The following is a 17,706-nucleotide window of genomic DNA, read 5'->3' on the forward strand; positions in this document are numbered from 1 at the left end:
ATGAAGGAATCGATGCGTTCTGCAGCCGCTCGGCTAAACTGATGCGACGCATACTTCCAGATCAGCCTATTTGTTCTGGCTGAGACGCCGAGGTTAAAGATTGAGTTGATCATTGAACATGTCTGTGCGGATTAGGAGGAGGTTTAGTGATTCGCCGGTTTAATGTGTTACATCCAATAACTCGGCCCGGGCGCATAATGTGAGAAAGGTAAACAAGCAGAGTTGGAGAATGTAGGTGGTGACTCAGCTTCTCATGGATGTTTTTCTTTTTTTCCTTTCAACCAGGTTTCATGCAGAGAATGTTCCTGTCTGGGTTATCTCTGGTCATTGATCTTGTGCTGCACGTGGAGAACAACCAAAAAAATAAATAAATAAATAAATAAATAAATAAAACAAATGAAAAAAATGGTTCCAGGCTCCAAAATTAAATTACTTTCTGGTTTACTAAGTAAACTAAAGTAAATAAATGATGGTTTGTACTGAACACGCAATAAAAATATCCTGACTTGAAAATGTTTGCAAGTAAAAGTGATCTACTGTGACCTGGTCAAAATCAGGTGAAGTTGACATAAATAAATACAGATTTTATTCAAGGAAATGGATTATTTAGCACAGTGTGTTTTCAAGACTGTTTGTTGTCATTTGTGAAGCAAAGTTTCCATTTTTCAGGTTTACTAAGTTTTCTCTGATATTAAACGTCCAAATTTTGGGGTTTGGACTGAAAATGCCATGAATATATAGTTGTTGTCTGGTGGATGCTGCAGGATTGAGCAACATTCAGTTGTGATATATAACTCCCTCAACATCTTCCCTCAAACTTGACTTTTACCAGCAGTTGGCTTACAAAGGACTTAAAACTGTGGTTATAAGGTCAAAACCGACAGAAGTATGGCTATTTGTTGTCATTACTAAGATTTCTCTGATAGTAAACGTCAAAATTTAGGGGTTTGGACTCAATACACAATTAAAATATGGGTTAAAGGTTTCTCTGACATTAAACAAAGTAGCTTTGGGGTTTGGGCTGAACACTCAAGTAAAATATGTTGACTTGGACATGTTATAGGCGAAAAAACAGCTTTTGCCAGTGGATGGCTTTAAAGGCCTTGTATCTACTGTAGAAATCTGCTGGGAAAAGTTGACAAATTATTACAAACTTGATATTCATGAAAATGGCTTATATAGTACAGCGTGTTTCAAGACTGTTTGTTGTCATTTGTAAAGGAAAAATCTAAAGTTTTCTATGCTGCTGCGTTTTCTCTGATAGTAAACATACTTTTGGGTTTTGGAATGAACATACAATTAAAGTATGTTAACTTTGACCTGTTAAGAAGGTACCTTTTTTTTTTTTTTTTTTTTTTTTACCAGCAGCTAGCTTTAAAGGACTTGAATATACTTTAAAAACTTGTTGGGTCTTGATCAAAATCAAGAAAAGTTGACATGTAGTAATAGCTTGTACCAGTGGATGGCTTTAAAGGGCTTGTATCTATCGATTGTGACCCGGTCAATATCAAGAAAAGTTGACATAAATTATTACAGACTTGACATTCATTGAAATGGATTATGTAGTACAGTGTGATTCAAGACTGTTTGTTGTGATTTTTCATTGATAGTAGAGTTCATACTTATGGTTTTTGAACAGAAGACAATTAAAATATGTTAACTTTGACATGTTAAAGGGCCCGAATATACCTTAAAAGCCTGTTGGGACTTGATCAAAATCAAGAAAAGTTGACATGTATGAATGCAGGGTTACATAACATAAAAGTGAGGGAAAGAATGTAAACCAATGAGAGCCTCACAGTGCAGAACTTAGAAAACCACTGGTGTACATTCAAAGACAGCTTGTGAAAATGGAAAGGTTTGTACGATTTGTAATAAAGAAGCTAAACCGCAGCCGATGTGGTCCTTTAAGTAATCTACCTGAGCAGTACAGCCATGAAAAAGACCCCCGTCTGAAGCCTCTTTAATCCGGGGAAAAGCCTTTAGGCCCTGGCTCTGTTTCTCACATACCAGCAATAGCTGCTGGAGCTGATGGAGGCAGCTGCTGACATGAATCCAGTGACACAGCGCTGCTTTACTGTACAGAGTGTCGGCGGGGGGCACCAATGAAGTTCCTTATTAGAAAGGGCCCCAGCTGGCCCTCGGCTCCCCTCGGCTGGGAGTCGGTCCATCGGTTTCATCAGGCGATCGGCCAAAAAGCTCCTCGGGGCAGCAGCATGATGGAGGTTCACACCCACCACACCCCCCACCATGTCCTGTCACATGGAAAATCCGGATTACCTTTCCCTCCACTTCACCGGGCTTTAATGTCCACTGTTAGGTTGGATGTAGCTCAGTGCCGGAGCATGAATGTCAAATATAATTCACAAACATTCGGCTGAAGGACCGGGCCACGAAAACCTGCAGTATAATAGAACAAAGGTTGCATCAGGTGGCTCAGCTGGGATAAATGCTGTAAAATGAGAGCTGCTGTTAACGCATTCAGGTCTCCGTCGGTTACACCTCCTCGGATGCCAAGACAACCGCTGACCGACCACGAGCCTCTCCAGAGCTTCTTTGAATTCCCGTCGTGAAGGTTTACTCAGCACTAACTCACCAGCATCGTGATCAGACAGATTGTACAACAGTGGTGCAACATCTTCCCTCTGTAACCTCAGCTCAAGTTTATTCTTGTCGTCTTGCAGCTACAAATGTTTCACAAGCAGCCGATTGCACAAAGCAGTGATGCAGCGGTCACAGCCCACTTCAAGACTTCAACTGACTGTGGCTTGTTGACTTGAACTGACTGTGTCCATTTAACAGAAGACAGAAGTCTGAAGTAGAAGGTCTGGTTCAGAGGAAATGTTTGTTTGTGAGCTGTAAAATGTCAGAGACAAACTGAGCAGTGAGGTGAACTGAGCTGACTTTACTGGTGATGTTCCAGCAAAGACACAGTTCAGTTTGACTGTCAGAACTTTACTGAGGAGTCTTTTTAAATAGTGGCTAGTCTCATTAAATCACCGGACTCAATCAATCAATGGATAAAAATGTACACACATATACATATTTTTTATTTTAATATTTATTTTATTTAATTGTATTGTTTTTTTATATTTTACTATTATCATTTAGTAAATATAATATACTAACTTATTTTTGTTTTTGTACATAATAAGCATAAACTTTATTTGAGATATTACAAAAATATTTCCAAGAAGAAAAATATATATATATAAAATTAATTTGGTCTAAAAGGTGAGGTGCAACCTTTCATTTTTATAAATTATTATAAATGTATTTATTTATTTTAATTAATAAGTTAAAAAAAGGAAAACTTTTCATTTTTATACATTATTTTATTTATATATATATACATGTATATATTAAAAATGAATATATGTAGTCATTTATTTAATTAATAAGTTTAAACTTTATTTGAAAAACGTTCATTTTTACAATTTTTCAAAAAACAAGTCATTAATTTATTTAAATTAATAAAATCTAAACTTTATTTGAGTTATTTGAGATGTGAAAAAATGATAAATATATATAAAAAATATATATTCAAAAGTAGAGGTGAAATAACTAAAAAAAATACTTATCATATACTAGACAGACAGACAGACAGATCTGCTCTAATGGTTTTGCTGACCTGTATTATCACACGGTAAAGGAATGTATTTTGGAAAGCTTTTCACCTGTAAATATCCGTCAGATAATCCACTAATTCAAAACTAACTGTGATAAAGACACAGATAGATGTGGATGAATTTGCACAGACATCTGGGTTGGTGAATGACATTCTGTTTGAAGCATTTTGTCTCTCCAGAAACAGTCCCTGTTGCTGTGGATCATCCAGAGACCTCACAGTTTCTATGAGGAATTGATTGTTGGAAAGTAGCGCCAAAGAACGCCGTTGTGAAGCTTCTTATTCACTGTAAACAAATTAGAACAAAACCTCTGCTCCGTGTGGATGAAGTCAATCTTTTGTTTTGTGTATCTGTGCGAGGCCTTGTGTTCGGGCTTGTACTAGCGCTGCACACTGCATAATTTGTGTATTTGAGCTGCGGCAGCCTGTAATTATCACAATATTCTGAGTGGATGTCTTCACTTCGCCCTCCGCTGCGAGCCGGATGTTGTTGTTTCAGCGAGGGGCTAACATCCACTGGGGCAGGCTGACCGGCCAAACGACTTCCTCCTGGTTCGATAGAGGAGTAATTATTTCCTCCAGAGCCCCTCCCTTCCTCCTGGACCCCCCCAATGTAGGCAAAATCCCCCAAAACATCAAATTACAGCTTCTTTCTCATGCAGCACACCGAGTCCTCTGGAAATAGACGAGTGAGCGATGGTTCGGGGTTAGAGGAGGACTAGCAGCAATCAACAGCTTGATGAATGTGAGCCTCCACGCTGCCCACCGACTCCCCCGGGGGCTGCACAACATGTTTCTTCCCGTCCCGAGGCATCGAAAGGGAGGTTTCTGGTGACACTGTGACTGGCGCCGCATGCACACAAAAACCAGATACACAAACTAGCAGGGGATTTGTTGTGCTTTGTGGTTTTGTTTTTTTCACCGTGAACACGACAGTTTGTCTGAACCCGAGACACACATGCAGCTGACTTACCAGAGGCCCCTCTGCTAACATTAATTCATCTGTGATTTACCTAAATAAAGCCCCACGCTAATCAGTTTTTAATAAAGTTTCATAAAAACGGGCCTTCTGGCGGCGGTTCCGCATTTACGACCTTTCCAATCGCATCCTCCACCGCGCGCTTTGTCAGGAAATGCCACAAAAACTGCGTTTAAATTAAAAAATGTATTTCATCCTGCCAGAGTTTGACAAAATGACAAACAGGTCCTGATATGAGCTGAGTGCTACCAACAGTATTATGGTACAATATTCGCTGTTTGTTATGGAAATGCTGCACAATAATAAACTTTCCCGCCCATACAAGTACAATAAATATCAGGCTTCCTTCCACTGGGCAGTTCTGTGCAGCACATAATTTCCTCTGATCCACCATAAAAACACAAAGAAACCTCCACCATTTTAGCGTAGAAATGTCATTTGCTCCAGAATTACAATCAGTTAATCAGGAGTTGTAGCAGAGTGCATCAATATCCTTTACTTAAAGCTGCACTAATCAATGTGTCTATATGAACAGTTGATAAAATTATAGAGAATTAGCCTTTAAATCTGCAGCTCCTCTCAGCTCCACACGGCCTTTTAGCATCTCTTAGTTTGGTCTTTTAGTGGCTGATAGAAAATGTTAGCAACTAGCTAGCTGCCAAACCAAAAAGGCAGCAAGTTTAAGTCAATAGCTGGACTAAAACAGAGCATAACCCTCTTTATGCCAAAATATTTCTAAATATTTTTCTAGTATTCAGTGGTTTAGGGTCACTTAGAATCGTCCTTAGATTTGAAAGAAAAGCATTTTTTTCCCATGAAGACAACATTAAATTAATCAGAAATTCAGTCTAGACATTGTTAATGTGGTAAATGACTATTCTAGTTGGAAACGGCTGATTTTTAATGGAATATCTCCATAGAGGTACAGAGGAACATTTCCAGCAACCATCACTCCTGTGTTCTAATGCGACATTGTATTAGCTAATAGTGCTGAAAGGGTAATTGATGATTAGAAAACCCTTGTGCAGTTATGTTAGCAAATGAATAAAAGTGTGAGTTTTCATAGAAAACATGAAATTGTACAACACGTTTTTTAATTTGCTTCCATGCTTGTTTCCAGTCTGCGTTGGGTAAACACAGCCTGCAGTTCAACCGAGTGTTGGTCACAGATGTGTCACTGATAGCTTTTTCGTTATTAGTGTTTTTTTTTTGGGGGGGGGGTTGTCTGATAAAAGTGAGTGGCTCATTTTCAGCCAGTTTTATCTAAGACTTGTAGAACAAACATATCTGGGTGCTAGTTTTCTGTTTTCCTATCGCAAACCTAAAACAAACAAAAAAAATAACGGCCCGCTTATTTAGTATTTTTCTACACAGCTGAGGAAAACATAGCTCATTTTTTGACTTGACATTCCGTCCATCTCATTTCTGTTTTTTTTCAGTTTTAAACCAAAACAATCAAAAAACAGGCCTACTACTTTGTTTGAAACCAACAAGAACAAATAATTAAAAAAAAAAAAATCAAAACAGTACAAATATTTGTTTCTCCACGTCGAACAAAAAAACAAAAAAAGGGGGGAAAGTAGCTTATTTTTCATTTTAAACCAACAAGAGCAAAAAATTAAAGGGGCTAATTTTCTAATTTTCCAAATATCTAGTAGCATGTAAAGTGAACTGTAACTAAGTGGAAAACTTTTTTTTTTAATTTTTTGGTTTGTTCCATTTTAAACCAAAAATGCAAATTAGGGCTGCTTTTTTATTTAACTTATTTGTTAGTTTTTGTGCGAGAACAGATTACAATTTAGTACGCTGGCTTTTATGGCTCTGACCAAGGGTGAAATTTGGGCAATTTAATTAAAGATAACATTTATTTAGTGGGTTAAAGCAGACTAAAAATAGGATTTATGGGACCAAAACATGACTCCATAACTTTTCTAACATGTGAGTATTGTGTTTATAGTTCCCCCCACAGCTTAAATAGTAATAAATTTAATAAAAAATTCTGTGGAATGTCTACACCTAAAGTTCTAGATATTACACTCAACATTTGCTTCAGAGGTGAAGTTGAAGTAAAAAGCAGCAGAAATACTCGAGTACTTCAGGCTCAGTACTGAGTGAAAGAACTGCGTGACTTTCACCATCGGCTGTATTAATGTTACCTCTCAAAGCAGCTGCTATTAGCATTTTAGTCATATTTGCTGAGTTCTCCTGCAGCGTGCTTTATTAAAACGTCGGCGCTCATCGTATATTCTGTTTGACTCGCTGCTTTTGATGCCCGAGATCAACCATAACATCAATGGGAAGAGTCGGCCCTCAGTGCGCTGTGACCTGAGCAGGGAAGATAATGGAGTTCCCCTTTAGATCCACCTTTCATCTGCTACGACGATGCGTTTCATTGACCCACTGGGCTCCTGCATTTAACTCTGTTCTGTTTATATGTTGAGTTAGTGGCTTACATGTTTGAAAGCAACTAGCAGGAACGGCCCTCATTAGCGGGTCAGCCTCGCCAGATGGACGGAGGTTACAAAGTGGGTGTGAAATTATGATACTGAGGCGATATCCCCGACGTTTGTTTATGAATATCTCCGCTCCAGTTTAAACAGAGTGTCATAACATTTACTGAAGCGGCCACAGCACAATGTTCTTGTGTTCCGTTACTCACACATACTTCAGCAGAACTGCCTGGACTTCCATCCCTGAGGAGTTCCATCTGCAGGTGGGAGCCAACGGATCTAAACACACAAAATTACACGTTAGCACAACCTAAACGTGAAACTCAGCTCATCAGGATGGACTGAATGTGAGGATTTCTCTGCATCATGACAGTTTCAAGAAGAAAGAAACGTCAAACTATGAGAGGATTGATACCGCTTTCATTTTCATCTGTCCAGTAAATATGAAGTTAGCCTCTAGCTTAGCTTAGCTTAGCTTAGCTTACGGACTGGAAACAGTAAGAAACAGCTAAACAAGTCTAAAGCTCTTGATTTATAATATTATTTGTATATTTCCTTCACACAGCTGCAAAGATTTATCTAATCTTACAGTAAAAGTTAACTAAATGTGTAGAAAATGTCCATGTAACTCACACAATTATATTGTATTTAAATGACATTCACCAGCACAAAATCAGACTTTTTCTTTTCCCTTTAGGCACAATAACTTCAGTATATTTAATGAAGCCATCATGCAAAGTTTTTCCTTCACACTATAAATATCTTCAGAGTTACAGGCCCTTTAATACACAGAATACACAGAAGTGAGTGCAATTTTTTTGGCTTTTTTCATTTGCGTTCTCCAAGATTTACACAAGATAAACACATGAAACTTTCAGGGCTGAATAACACATTTGAGTTCTGTTAAAAATTACAACCAAATCAGTTTTACATTCATTCCAGGTGTCACAATCTAAACACTAGATCTGTTTTTTGTGGGATGTATCGTACTTTCAACAGTGAAACTGCAGCAGTTTAATATTTATGACACAGAGTCATAGAAGCAATCACTGGTAACCTGGATGTGTTTCTGTTTTGTGATAATTCAACAGAGAGAACTTTAAAAAGTGCATTTTTGGTAAACTACCAAGGCTCATATCAGCATGTGTGATGGGTGGTCACAACAAGTTATAGATCATTTTACCTACATTTGGTCCCCGGATTATCTGCTTGACACAATTTATTCTGTGTCTAAATAATTTCCTAATTTAGTCAAATTCTGGCACCATATGCAGCCAAAGTTTCATTATAGACAAAACAGTGCTGAACAAAAATGAGATCTAGTGTTTAGATTGTGACACCTGTAGTGGATGTAAAACTGATTTGGTTGCAGTTTTTATCAGAGCTCAAATGTGTTATTCAGCTCTGAAAATTGCATGTGTCCGTCTGCTGAGCTGATGAAGTTATGAGGCTCAGAAATGATGGAAAATATAAATGAACGGCACAAAAGTTGGACCCACCCCAATGTATTCCAAGGGTCTGAAATGCTGAAAACATTCACGGCTTGAAGGTAAAGCTTTGCACGGCTTCATTAAATATACTGAACTTACATAGATAAAAAAAATCAGCTGATCCTGAGGAGGTCATGTGGGACCTTTAATGAGATTGGGTTGATGTTTTCATGTGTATAGTCACTAAAGAAGATAAACCAAGCAGTCGGAAAGGTGAGCTCATCTTAGCATGAACTTGACTTCATTCAGCCTGTTTATACACACACAGCATTTGTATGCGTCACATCTGCCAACATTACCCACAACCCCCAGAGCAGCTTCACTTTGTGTCAGTCTGTGCACATATCTGATGCATACAGAGAAACGCCAGCTCCGCAGATTCAACACTCATTTCATATTCTGACATCATCTGAGCTTCAGCTGGCGTCTTTGTCTGGGATTTTATACTTCAATAACCTGCATATCTGCATTACATGTGGAAATATACTCTTCTAGCAGAGATAAACAGCGATAGACGGCTCAAACTCGAGGACATTTTGTGCTTTACAGGCCAAAAATAAAATAATAAATCAACAAACATTCAGAAACAGCAGGTTTAATGCGGAGATCGTCTGCCTGCACCAAACAGGCTTCATGAGAAGAATTTAAAGAGATCAATAATGAACTCTCATGTGAACTTGCGGATTAGAAGACCTCGAGAAACTGGATCACGGTTGGTTGAAAAGGAGGGATTTAATTAATGAGGCAGACGACGCTAAAATGATGATGCAAACTTTTTTGAAACAGATTAAGTGGTGAGTGGGTTTCTATCGATTCACAGGAACCGGAAACTGCGGTGGGGAGTGACTTTTTCCATTTCTGAACTTTTTCTTAAGCTTTTTAAAAATATCAACGTAACAAGCTGCAATTACTCTATTGATTAATCTGTAATCATATTTTAAAGATTTAACACCCTTCTCCACTTTAAAGGGTATTTTACTTTTCTTTTTTGTTCAAACAATCAGCATCCATTTGCATTTCAGTCCTTAGTGTTACAAAATAACATTTGGAATTTCTAGAAAACTTTTTTTTTTCCAAGAAATATCGCAATTTTTTTCCACTTGCACATGCAAAACTGTTCTTATGTTCTGTCTTAGTTTGATTCCTGGGTTCAGGTAACAGCTCGTCTCAAGGGCAAAAAAGCATTTACACAAAAATGGACGCTAAATTAAATATTTATATACTCGGTAATTTCATTATCAGTGTTAAACTCAATAATATCCGCCTTCATGGTGCTCAGTTTGTAGCAGAGGAACCCGACTGACCAGTATTTTAGAGATGAGAGACACTGATGGTTAATATTTTTGCACATTCGCTGAAGTCAGCTAGAACCATCATTTAACAGAAATGTGTGTAGAGATCTAAAAAAAAAAAGCAATGAAGAAAAGTAAATTTTGCAAGAAAAATAACAAAATTCCTCCAATACAGATTTACCTTCATGACTCCAAAACCATACAAGAAGCTCGGTTTAAAATTTGGTTTGATTAAAAATGTGAATAAATATGGTTTAATTAAACAGAAATAAATTGGTTTAAATTTTCTGTAGGCACAATGACAAAATTCCTCTGAAACAATACAAGATGTTTGGTTGAACCATTAAATTTAAAAAAAAAATCAAGTACATAAAAAGTACATCAGAGTAAAGCAGAGAGTGATTTCAGCAGCTGTTTTGGTGGCGTTCAGGAGTCGGTGAGGAGGCAGGGGGGTTGGTGGCGGCTGGCGGTGGTCGGTGGGGGGACGGGAGGTGGTGGAGGTGTGCAGGTTACCTGAGCGTGGAGCGAGGAGGGGTAGGTGAAAGCGGGTGGGAGGGCCGGCGACAGCTCCGCCGGGTACAGCGGGTATGAAGCCCACACGTCTGGGCTGCTGGGATATAGAGCAGGCACTGTGAGCTCATCTGTGGAAAGAAGAAGAAGAGGACGAGTGGGGTGAGGAGGGTGGAAAGTGGATGGGTGGGCGGCGGCAGAGGAGGTGGAGGAGGAGGTGGTGGAGGTGCACGATGGAGGAGGGAGGATCGTCTGAAGTCGCTTCCTCGAGAACCAAACTATTAATCCAAACTTTAGTGAGTTACATCATCAGAGCCACAACTACGCCTGCAGAGCTTCCAGTTGGTCCACATGGTGACGCGGTTTGCATCAAAAATAAGAAAATAAGGAACAAAAACTGCTCATAGCTACAACAGCTAGCATGTCTCGCTAACAGCCTGTTAGCTGCATTCCTAACCGAGCTTTGCTTCAAACACAAAGCAGCACATTATCAGCTGACAAAACCAGTTTCTAACGCTCCAAGTAACCCTCTAAAACTGCAACATTCAAGACGAACAAACTCATCTGGATCCTCGATGCTATTTGCAAAATTCCAGCAACCAAAAACCACATAATCTATAAGCAAAACCTTGTAACTTTGCTGAAGAAACTTCCGACCTGGCCTCCTCAGATTTAGTTTTTTTTATGTACAATAATATATTCATTGAAGCCATGCAATTTCTGTGGGTCTGTAACTCTAAAAATATTCATAGTTCGAAGGTAAAACTTTACATGACTTCATTAAATATACTTTAAGTTATTGTAGATTTAAAAACTGCTAATTCTGAGTGAGTCAGGAGGGAGGCTCTGACTGATAATTTTCTCAAAATCTGCTCAGAAACAGACCCAAAAGAAGCTCAGCTGCTTTAACTGGAGCTCTTAAAACAAGGAGCTGTTGTCTGACAAATTACTAAGAAATTAGGGGTAATTCTCGCAGCTTTACCGCTGAAAACCGCAGAACAGAAAGCTTTAGTTACACTCTCATGATCGCATCTCGTATTTTGGGGGTAGAATGGGAGGAAAGGAGCTCAGACGTGATGATTTACTCGCTGAATTGGGTGCGAAGTGAAAAAAACAGAGCATTGTGCATGAGTGAAGAGACGGTGCAGAGCAAGTGAGCATTTTTTAAAAAACACAGAATTAGGGGAAAAAAAAGAGCCATCAGATAGAAGCTTTAAGGAGCATTTCCCTCTTCACGTCTCCTGGTGACTGTTTATCAAAGCATGATCTGAAAACTGGCTGATTTAAACATCTCTTATCAGGAAATGACAGCCATTTCTCTCCTGGTGATTACGTCATGGTTTCATTAATCGTTTCCTTCCATTTTCCTCTGAGGCCTCAAACACACACCCTTTCTCTGGCTAAAAAAAAAAAAGATCCAAGATAAGAACAGTTTGGTCATTCAGGAAGAATGTACTACCACAGCTGGCGTATGTTTAACTATCAATCGCTGATTCTTGCAAAATCCTTAACCCCTTTGGAGGAATATATAACCACAGAGCCGCTCTAGCAGATTCCAAACTGATGCCTAAAAGGTTAAACTATTAGGGTAAACAATGAATCATTAATCGAGTTAGTCTGAGACGGCGTCTGATTTCAAACAAGGGGATGTTTGGGCAGGGAAATAGCATTAACATGACCGCATGGTGATAGAAATGCTTCACCGTGGAGCAAAAAACAGGATCTGCTTTCACAACTAAAGCACACAACTGTTTATGATGAGAACATCCTGAAGCAGATGGACAAAGTGAAAGTAAACACTCACATGGGTCTCTGCTGATGAACTGTGGCCCGGGGCTCTGCTGCGACGGAGGGGGGTTGGGAGTGCCGACCAGCTTGTTTTTGGCCATCTTGGTGTTGGCCTTGGCGAACTCCAGCCGCAGAGTCTGAGGGATCTCCGGATCAAAGCGGACCCCCTGACATCAACCAGGAAGAGATTCGTGAGCAAAGTTTCGGTCACAACAGCAGGAGGGATGAATATTTTACACTTAAGGTATGAGATGTGATCAAACAAAGTCGTAATGTTAAAGGCGTAACTCATCGCTCAGGTATTGATATACAGGTTTAAAGTTACAATGAGGATATCTGTTTGGGTCTATTAATGAACAATCAATCTAATCTGACCTCGAAACCAGCTGATTTTTTTTCACTACAGTAACTTCAGTATATTTAATGAAGCCATGCAAAGTTTTACCTTATTGAATATTTTCAAGCTCTAAAACTACACTGGGGTAGGTCGATTTTTTATGCTTTTCTGTTGTATTTTCCATCATTTCTGAGCCTCATAGCTTCATAAGTACAGAAGATAAACGCATGACATTTTCACGGCTGAAAAACACCTGAGCTTTGTTAAAAAGTGCAACCAAATCAGTTTTACATCCACTGCAGGTGTCGCAATCTGAATAAAACGTCACAAGCCTGCGCCATCCATCCAAGAAAAATGCATGGATTTCTGCATTTCGGCTGGTTAGTTAGTTGTCACAGGTCGCAGCAGCAGCCCCACTCAACCCAGCTTGTCTTTGGTCGCAAGACCACAACAAATGTCATGTTTCTATCTGCTACTGATGAAGTTATGAGGCTCAGAAACGAAGGAAAAAATAAAATCTGGACCCACCTTTATGTACTTTAAGAGCTTATAAGTCTAAAAATATTCATAGTATGAAAGTGAAACATTGTATGACTTCATTAAATATACTTAAGTTGTTGTACATAATGAATCAGCTGATTGTGAGCAGGTCAGGTGGGATCTTTTTCAGATTTGGTCGATTTTATATGGAATGGCCTGACTGTGGAAAATTTATAAAGTTTTATGTTACCACCATCAGTTTTAATAACCTAAATAACAGCCTTTTTTTGCAATATGTTGCATAATGTACTGTATAATGTTCCTACCAGTGTAGTTCGGCCAGTTGCTAGGCGAGTTCCAATGGCACAGAAACAAGTTGGAGACATTAAAATCAGGGTTGGAGGGAACACGGTACCCTTCATTTATGCAAACATGAAGGTTTCATGATCTACAGCTTTTAGTAACCATTCGTAGCTCAAGTTAATACGCTTGGTGATACGTTTTTTTACTCAAACTTGTCATTTTTGTTGAGCAACTGCACATTTTCTAATCATTTGTGGTTTGTGATGATTACAGCAGGAGTTTAACGCACACCAAGGACTTTCAAGAGATTGAAATTCTTGTCTGTCTTTGCAAAAAAACATCTACAAAATAGTTTGTAGATGCGGCCAGAAAAAAAAATTCTTCATGCATGCGTAATAATAGCGGAGTGACAAAAGATCCATTTGCTCTGGAAAGAATTTTGCAGATTTTTCTATTACTGACACGTGTTTGACGTCTAAATATTTCAATTTATGTGCTTCAGGCTTATTTTTTCTCCTTTTTTCCAGTGAAAACATGATAAATTCAGCCAAGAAAAGTTTTATAGAGATTTAAATCTCTTATTTCCTTGAAATTGCATTCAGTCTTGCATTCCTTTACTTCATTAAACTCATTCAAATTGCTCAACTCATTTTTTGTAGTTTTGTCGAGTCCAAAAGGCTGCTGTTGTGTTGGGTCTCTGTCGCAAATTTTTTCAGCTTTTGATTGAGTTTGGCTATTCTTTGTGAAGTCGCTTCATGTGTTATTTTGAAAATTCGTGTTCTGATTAGTTAATTAGACCTTTGTGCATATTTAGTTCAGTCTTTTCCTCTTTTAGGTCAAAGTTTGCCTGACTCTTGTGTTGTTTTGTCATCCTTTGCTGCCTTCTTAGTTCGCGTTTTGGCCCATTTTGTGTTTCCGTCACCAGCTTTGTAAGTAAATCTCACCATTTTCCTCCTGTGTCTTCTCTAAGCTGAGGCGAAATTCACCCACATGACGACTCCCAACGACGTGAAGAATTAGACGAGTCACACTTTGCTTTGGCAGCCGAGCCTGAAACGTGCTGACAGAATAAATAACTCCGCTCAGCGCTGAAGCTGGTGAAGTTATAAATAATAGACTGGCTGTCTTGTGCCTTGAAGTAGTGATGAGGCGGACTAATTTAGACCACAGCAGAGTTTGATATCATCCTCCAGAACGCTGAACTGCCGGCCTTATTTTAGGGCGTTCAGACGTCTGATGGGATTCAGCAGATATCTGGAAACGTCACTTTGTTTTCCTCGCATCTTTTTGTTTTATAGAAAATTGCCATTATCGGAAAGAAATCTCTATATTAGGGCTTGAATAATCTAAATACACAATTATATATAAATCATAGAAAAATCGTGACTGTGTGACGTAACTGGACCAGACAAAAGTGATAAAAAAAGTTAAAATACAGTAACATTCAGAAACTGTAAAACAATATGATTATATTTTTGATGATTTTTTACAATAGTAAAAAAAATGTAAAATGAAATATTGTGGTCAATGGGTTTTGACTGTCTTCAGTTTATTTATTTATGTTTTTACAGTTAACAGGTACATTTTTTTCCTTAATTTGTTCTGTTATTTCAAGAGATATTATCTGAATTTAACAAAACAGAAAATCTCTTAAAAAATAAAAAAATTATAAGTTATATTTTTAAAAAAGTTATTATATATTTATACTTAAATATTATATATATTTAAGTTATATTTATAAGTACTTCCACTATTTTATATATATTTGTCATTACTTGAAATAAAAAATCTTTATATTAAGGGTTGAAAATGGTAAAACAATTTTTAAACTGAATTTTTAAAAAAAAAAGCATTTTCCCTGTTTTGTTGAATTAAAAATATAAATCCCTGAAAATGCTTTAATTTACATGTTAACTGTAAAAAAAATTACAGAAACTGCAAATAGTGTCACATCAAAATAAGTATTTTTACGTATTTAAAGGCAAATATTTGTCATATAATGGTATTTTTAGCTAATTTCAATACAGTAAATTTGTGTCATTTATGGTCACATATTATTGATACGGACATTACGTAGAGTTTTGAGATTTTTTTAACAGACAACATGTAATTAATGCCGATTAACTAATATTTGTCTTTGATTTTACAACATATTATGTGTAATTAAACAAAACTGTGCAAATCTGTAAAATAAGTCTAAAAAATTCTTTCAAATAATGGCAAATATCTGTAAAGTACTCCATTTTTCTGTGTTTAATACTGTAGAAATGGTGTAACTGTGGTGTGAACGGTTGTAAAAGAACAAATGACCATTTAGAAACACACAGATTTTCAATGATACGCTCAGTTTTGGCCCGTTTTTTGTCAGTGCAGCGCATTCGCCCCTATTTTACATCTGGAAATGTCACTTTTTATTCATCTCATCTTTTTACAACAGAATTTACGGTTCAAAATCTTAGTGGTGAGACTTGGAAGAGCGCTCGCGGTGGATTTATGGCGTTATGCTGCCGTTTGAACATCAAAAATCCGATGACACAAACCTGGCGTGGTTCACCAAAGACCTCGCGATGCTCCCTGTAACTGTAATTCAATATCGCGACATCAAATCCCCAAGTCTGCGGCGACGACCGAGCCAAATATTCTGCCAAATTCCTGGGCTGCCGCCGCTAAATGCCCTCTGACATGCGCGTCTCTTTTAAATCAAACGTTGCTTTTTGTTTGTGACTATAAACGGCTTCTAATTAAACTCATTTGATTATCTGTAAGAACACAGTGGAAACGTGGAGAGTAAAGTTCTCTGCAGCCGCAAAAAAAAAAAAAAAACCCAAAGATGGGCTTCTGGATTGGTCCCTGCAGGCTAGAACAAGGCTGAGCTGCAACAAGGCGAGGATGACTCTTCTCATGAAGGGGAGGGAATTAACTGGGATTGAAAGGGCTCAGTGCACTCGCTGCTGCTGCCAGTAGAGGCTGCAGCGGTATATAATAAGGTGCATGGATTTAATGAGGCCGGAGCACACCTCTGTTTGAACTGCATCCACCTTGAAATGTGTATCTTAACGGGTGCTGCTGAGAGAAGCCAGAAGTTTTATGGTCGGAAACAAACTCCCTTCTTCTTCCCCATATTTCAATATGCAGATAGATGTTTGCGAAATCTCCATATGACCCTCCGGGACTTGAGCTTTTTCCCCCGAAAAACAAGAGCACTGTTCAATTCTCAGCCTCACTGTTGTCGGCTCATAATAAGATGGTAATTTTTTATTCCCTTCTTCTTCTTCTTCTTCTTCTTCTTCGATGACTTCCTCGCCTTTGATGCATCTCCACGTCTGAAAAGTTGACATCTTTTTCCGCGACGACAACAAGAAAGAAAACTTAAGAAGCAACAATGGGAAAATAAAAAGGTTCGTTACAGTCTATCCATACTTTGCTGCAGGAAAGCTGAATAAAACCCTGCGAGGACGGCTCTCATCAAGGCTTTTCTGCCAGATTAAAATTAAACCCCAGATCAATATCTGCTATTTATAAGTGGAGGAAGAGCTAATTTTCTCCTGGAGCAGAAACTTAAAGGGGGGAGAAGGGCTTTGTTTACTCAGATGTGATGGAAAAATGTAGGATATCCCTGCGTATCTGGTGCATTTGCAGCAAAAGCAGATTCCAAGTCATCACAAGAGATATATTCTGGTGGTTGAGAGGGCATGACACTTACGTTCAAGGCATTCTTAGCAGCCTCGGCCTCTGATCGACTGTCAAAGCTGACAAACCCCACCGGCTGGGGAGACAAGAAGACAGAACAAAAGAAAGAAACATGGTTTAAGGCAGAAAACTGAGTCTGCATTTCTGTCTGACTGACAAAGACATGTTCTCTCTTTTTTTTTGTAAATCTATTTTTTTTTCCCATTTCTTATCAACCCTCCCTCTTCTTTCTCCTCCTCGTCTGTCTCCTTCTCTTTGCCCTGTTTATAAAACCGTGGCGACACAGAAACAGAAAAAAAACCAAAAAAAAACGGAGGCTTACGTTGTACAAAGAGAGTTCATCAATCAGCTTCCACTTTTTTTGCCCAAATACGGGCAATGTAGGAAAGCGAGGAGAGAGGGCTGAGGAGGGAGGAAAGAGCTGGAAAAGGAAGACGAAGGCAAACAAGGAGGGAATTTAGAGGTTAAAGGTGAACGAAAGCAAGAGCTGGAAGTGGGGCCTGTCAGAGCAGCAAATTTGAATCTGTTTCACTTGTTTTATATTCTGGTGAGTGAATAAAAGGAGTGGCTGTTCCCTATTGTTTTTTCATGTCATAACTGTTTGTAATTTTTAAGTCACACATTACAAGACATTGAATTACTTTATTTGCTACTGTTTTGGCCTGCTTTTTTTAAGCACTTTTTGTCCTGTGATTTTACAGGAACAGATGGAAATGTTAACAAAAACACATGAAAATATAGTAACATTCAAAAACTGTT

The 17,706-nt window shown here is 38.3% G+C and overlaps 1 protein-coding gene across 4 annotated transcripts in view; it reads right to left on the reverse strand.

Annotated features, from left to right (window-relative positions):
- LOC110949532 (RNA-binding protein with multiple splicing-like) overlaps positions 1-17,706 on the reverse strand; it is a 47,560-nt gene that overhangs the window by 5,214 nt on the left and 24,640 nt on the right. The window contains exons 4-7 of one of the 4 annotated variants that reach the window (XR_007939630.1): positions 16,961-17,023; positions 12,154-12,304; positions 10,353-10,480; positions 7,273-7,336 (exon numbers count right to left, since the gene is read on the reverse strand). Coding sequence is in view for 1 of the 4 variants with exons in the window: in XM_051943579.1 (XP_051799539.1) it covers positions 7,274-7,336; positions 10,353-10,480; positions 12,154-12,304; positions 16,961-17,023 (405 nt within the window). In the remaining 3 variants the exon portion in view is untranslated. Of the gene's footprint in view, positions 1-7,266; positions 7,337-10,352; positions 10,481-12,153; positions 12,305-16,960; positions 17,024-17,706 lie in introns of all 4 variants that reach the window. The other 3 variants (XM_051943579.1, XR_007939631.1, XR_007939632.1) reach the window with 3 other exon arrangements.

Source organism: Acanthochromis polyacanthus, chromosome 23 (genome assembly GCF_021347895.1).
Source record: "Acanthochromis polyacanthus isolate Apoly-LR-REF ecotype Palm Island chromosome 23, KAUST_Apoly_ChrSc, whole genome shotgun sequence".
NCBI lineage: Eukaryota > Metazoa > Chordata > Actinopteri > Pomacentridae > Acanthochromis > Acanthochromis polyacanthus.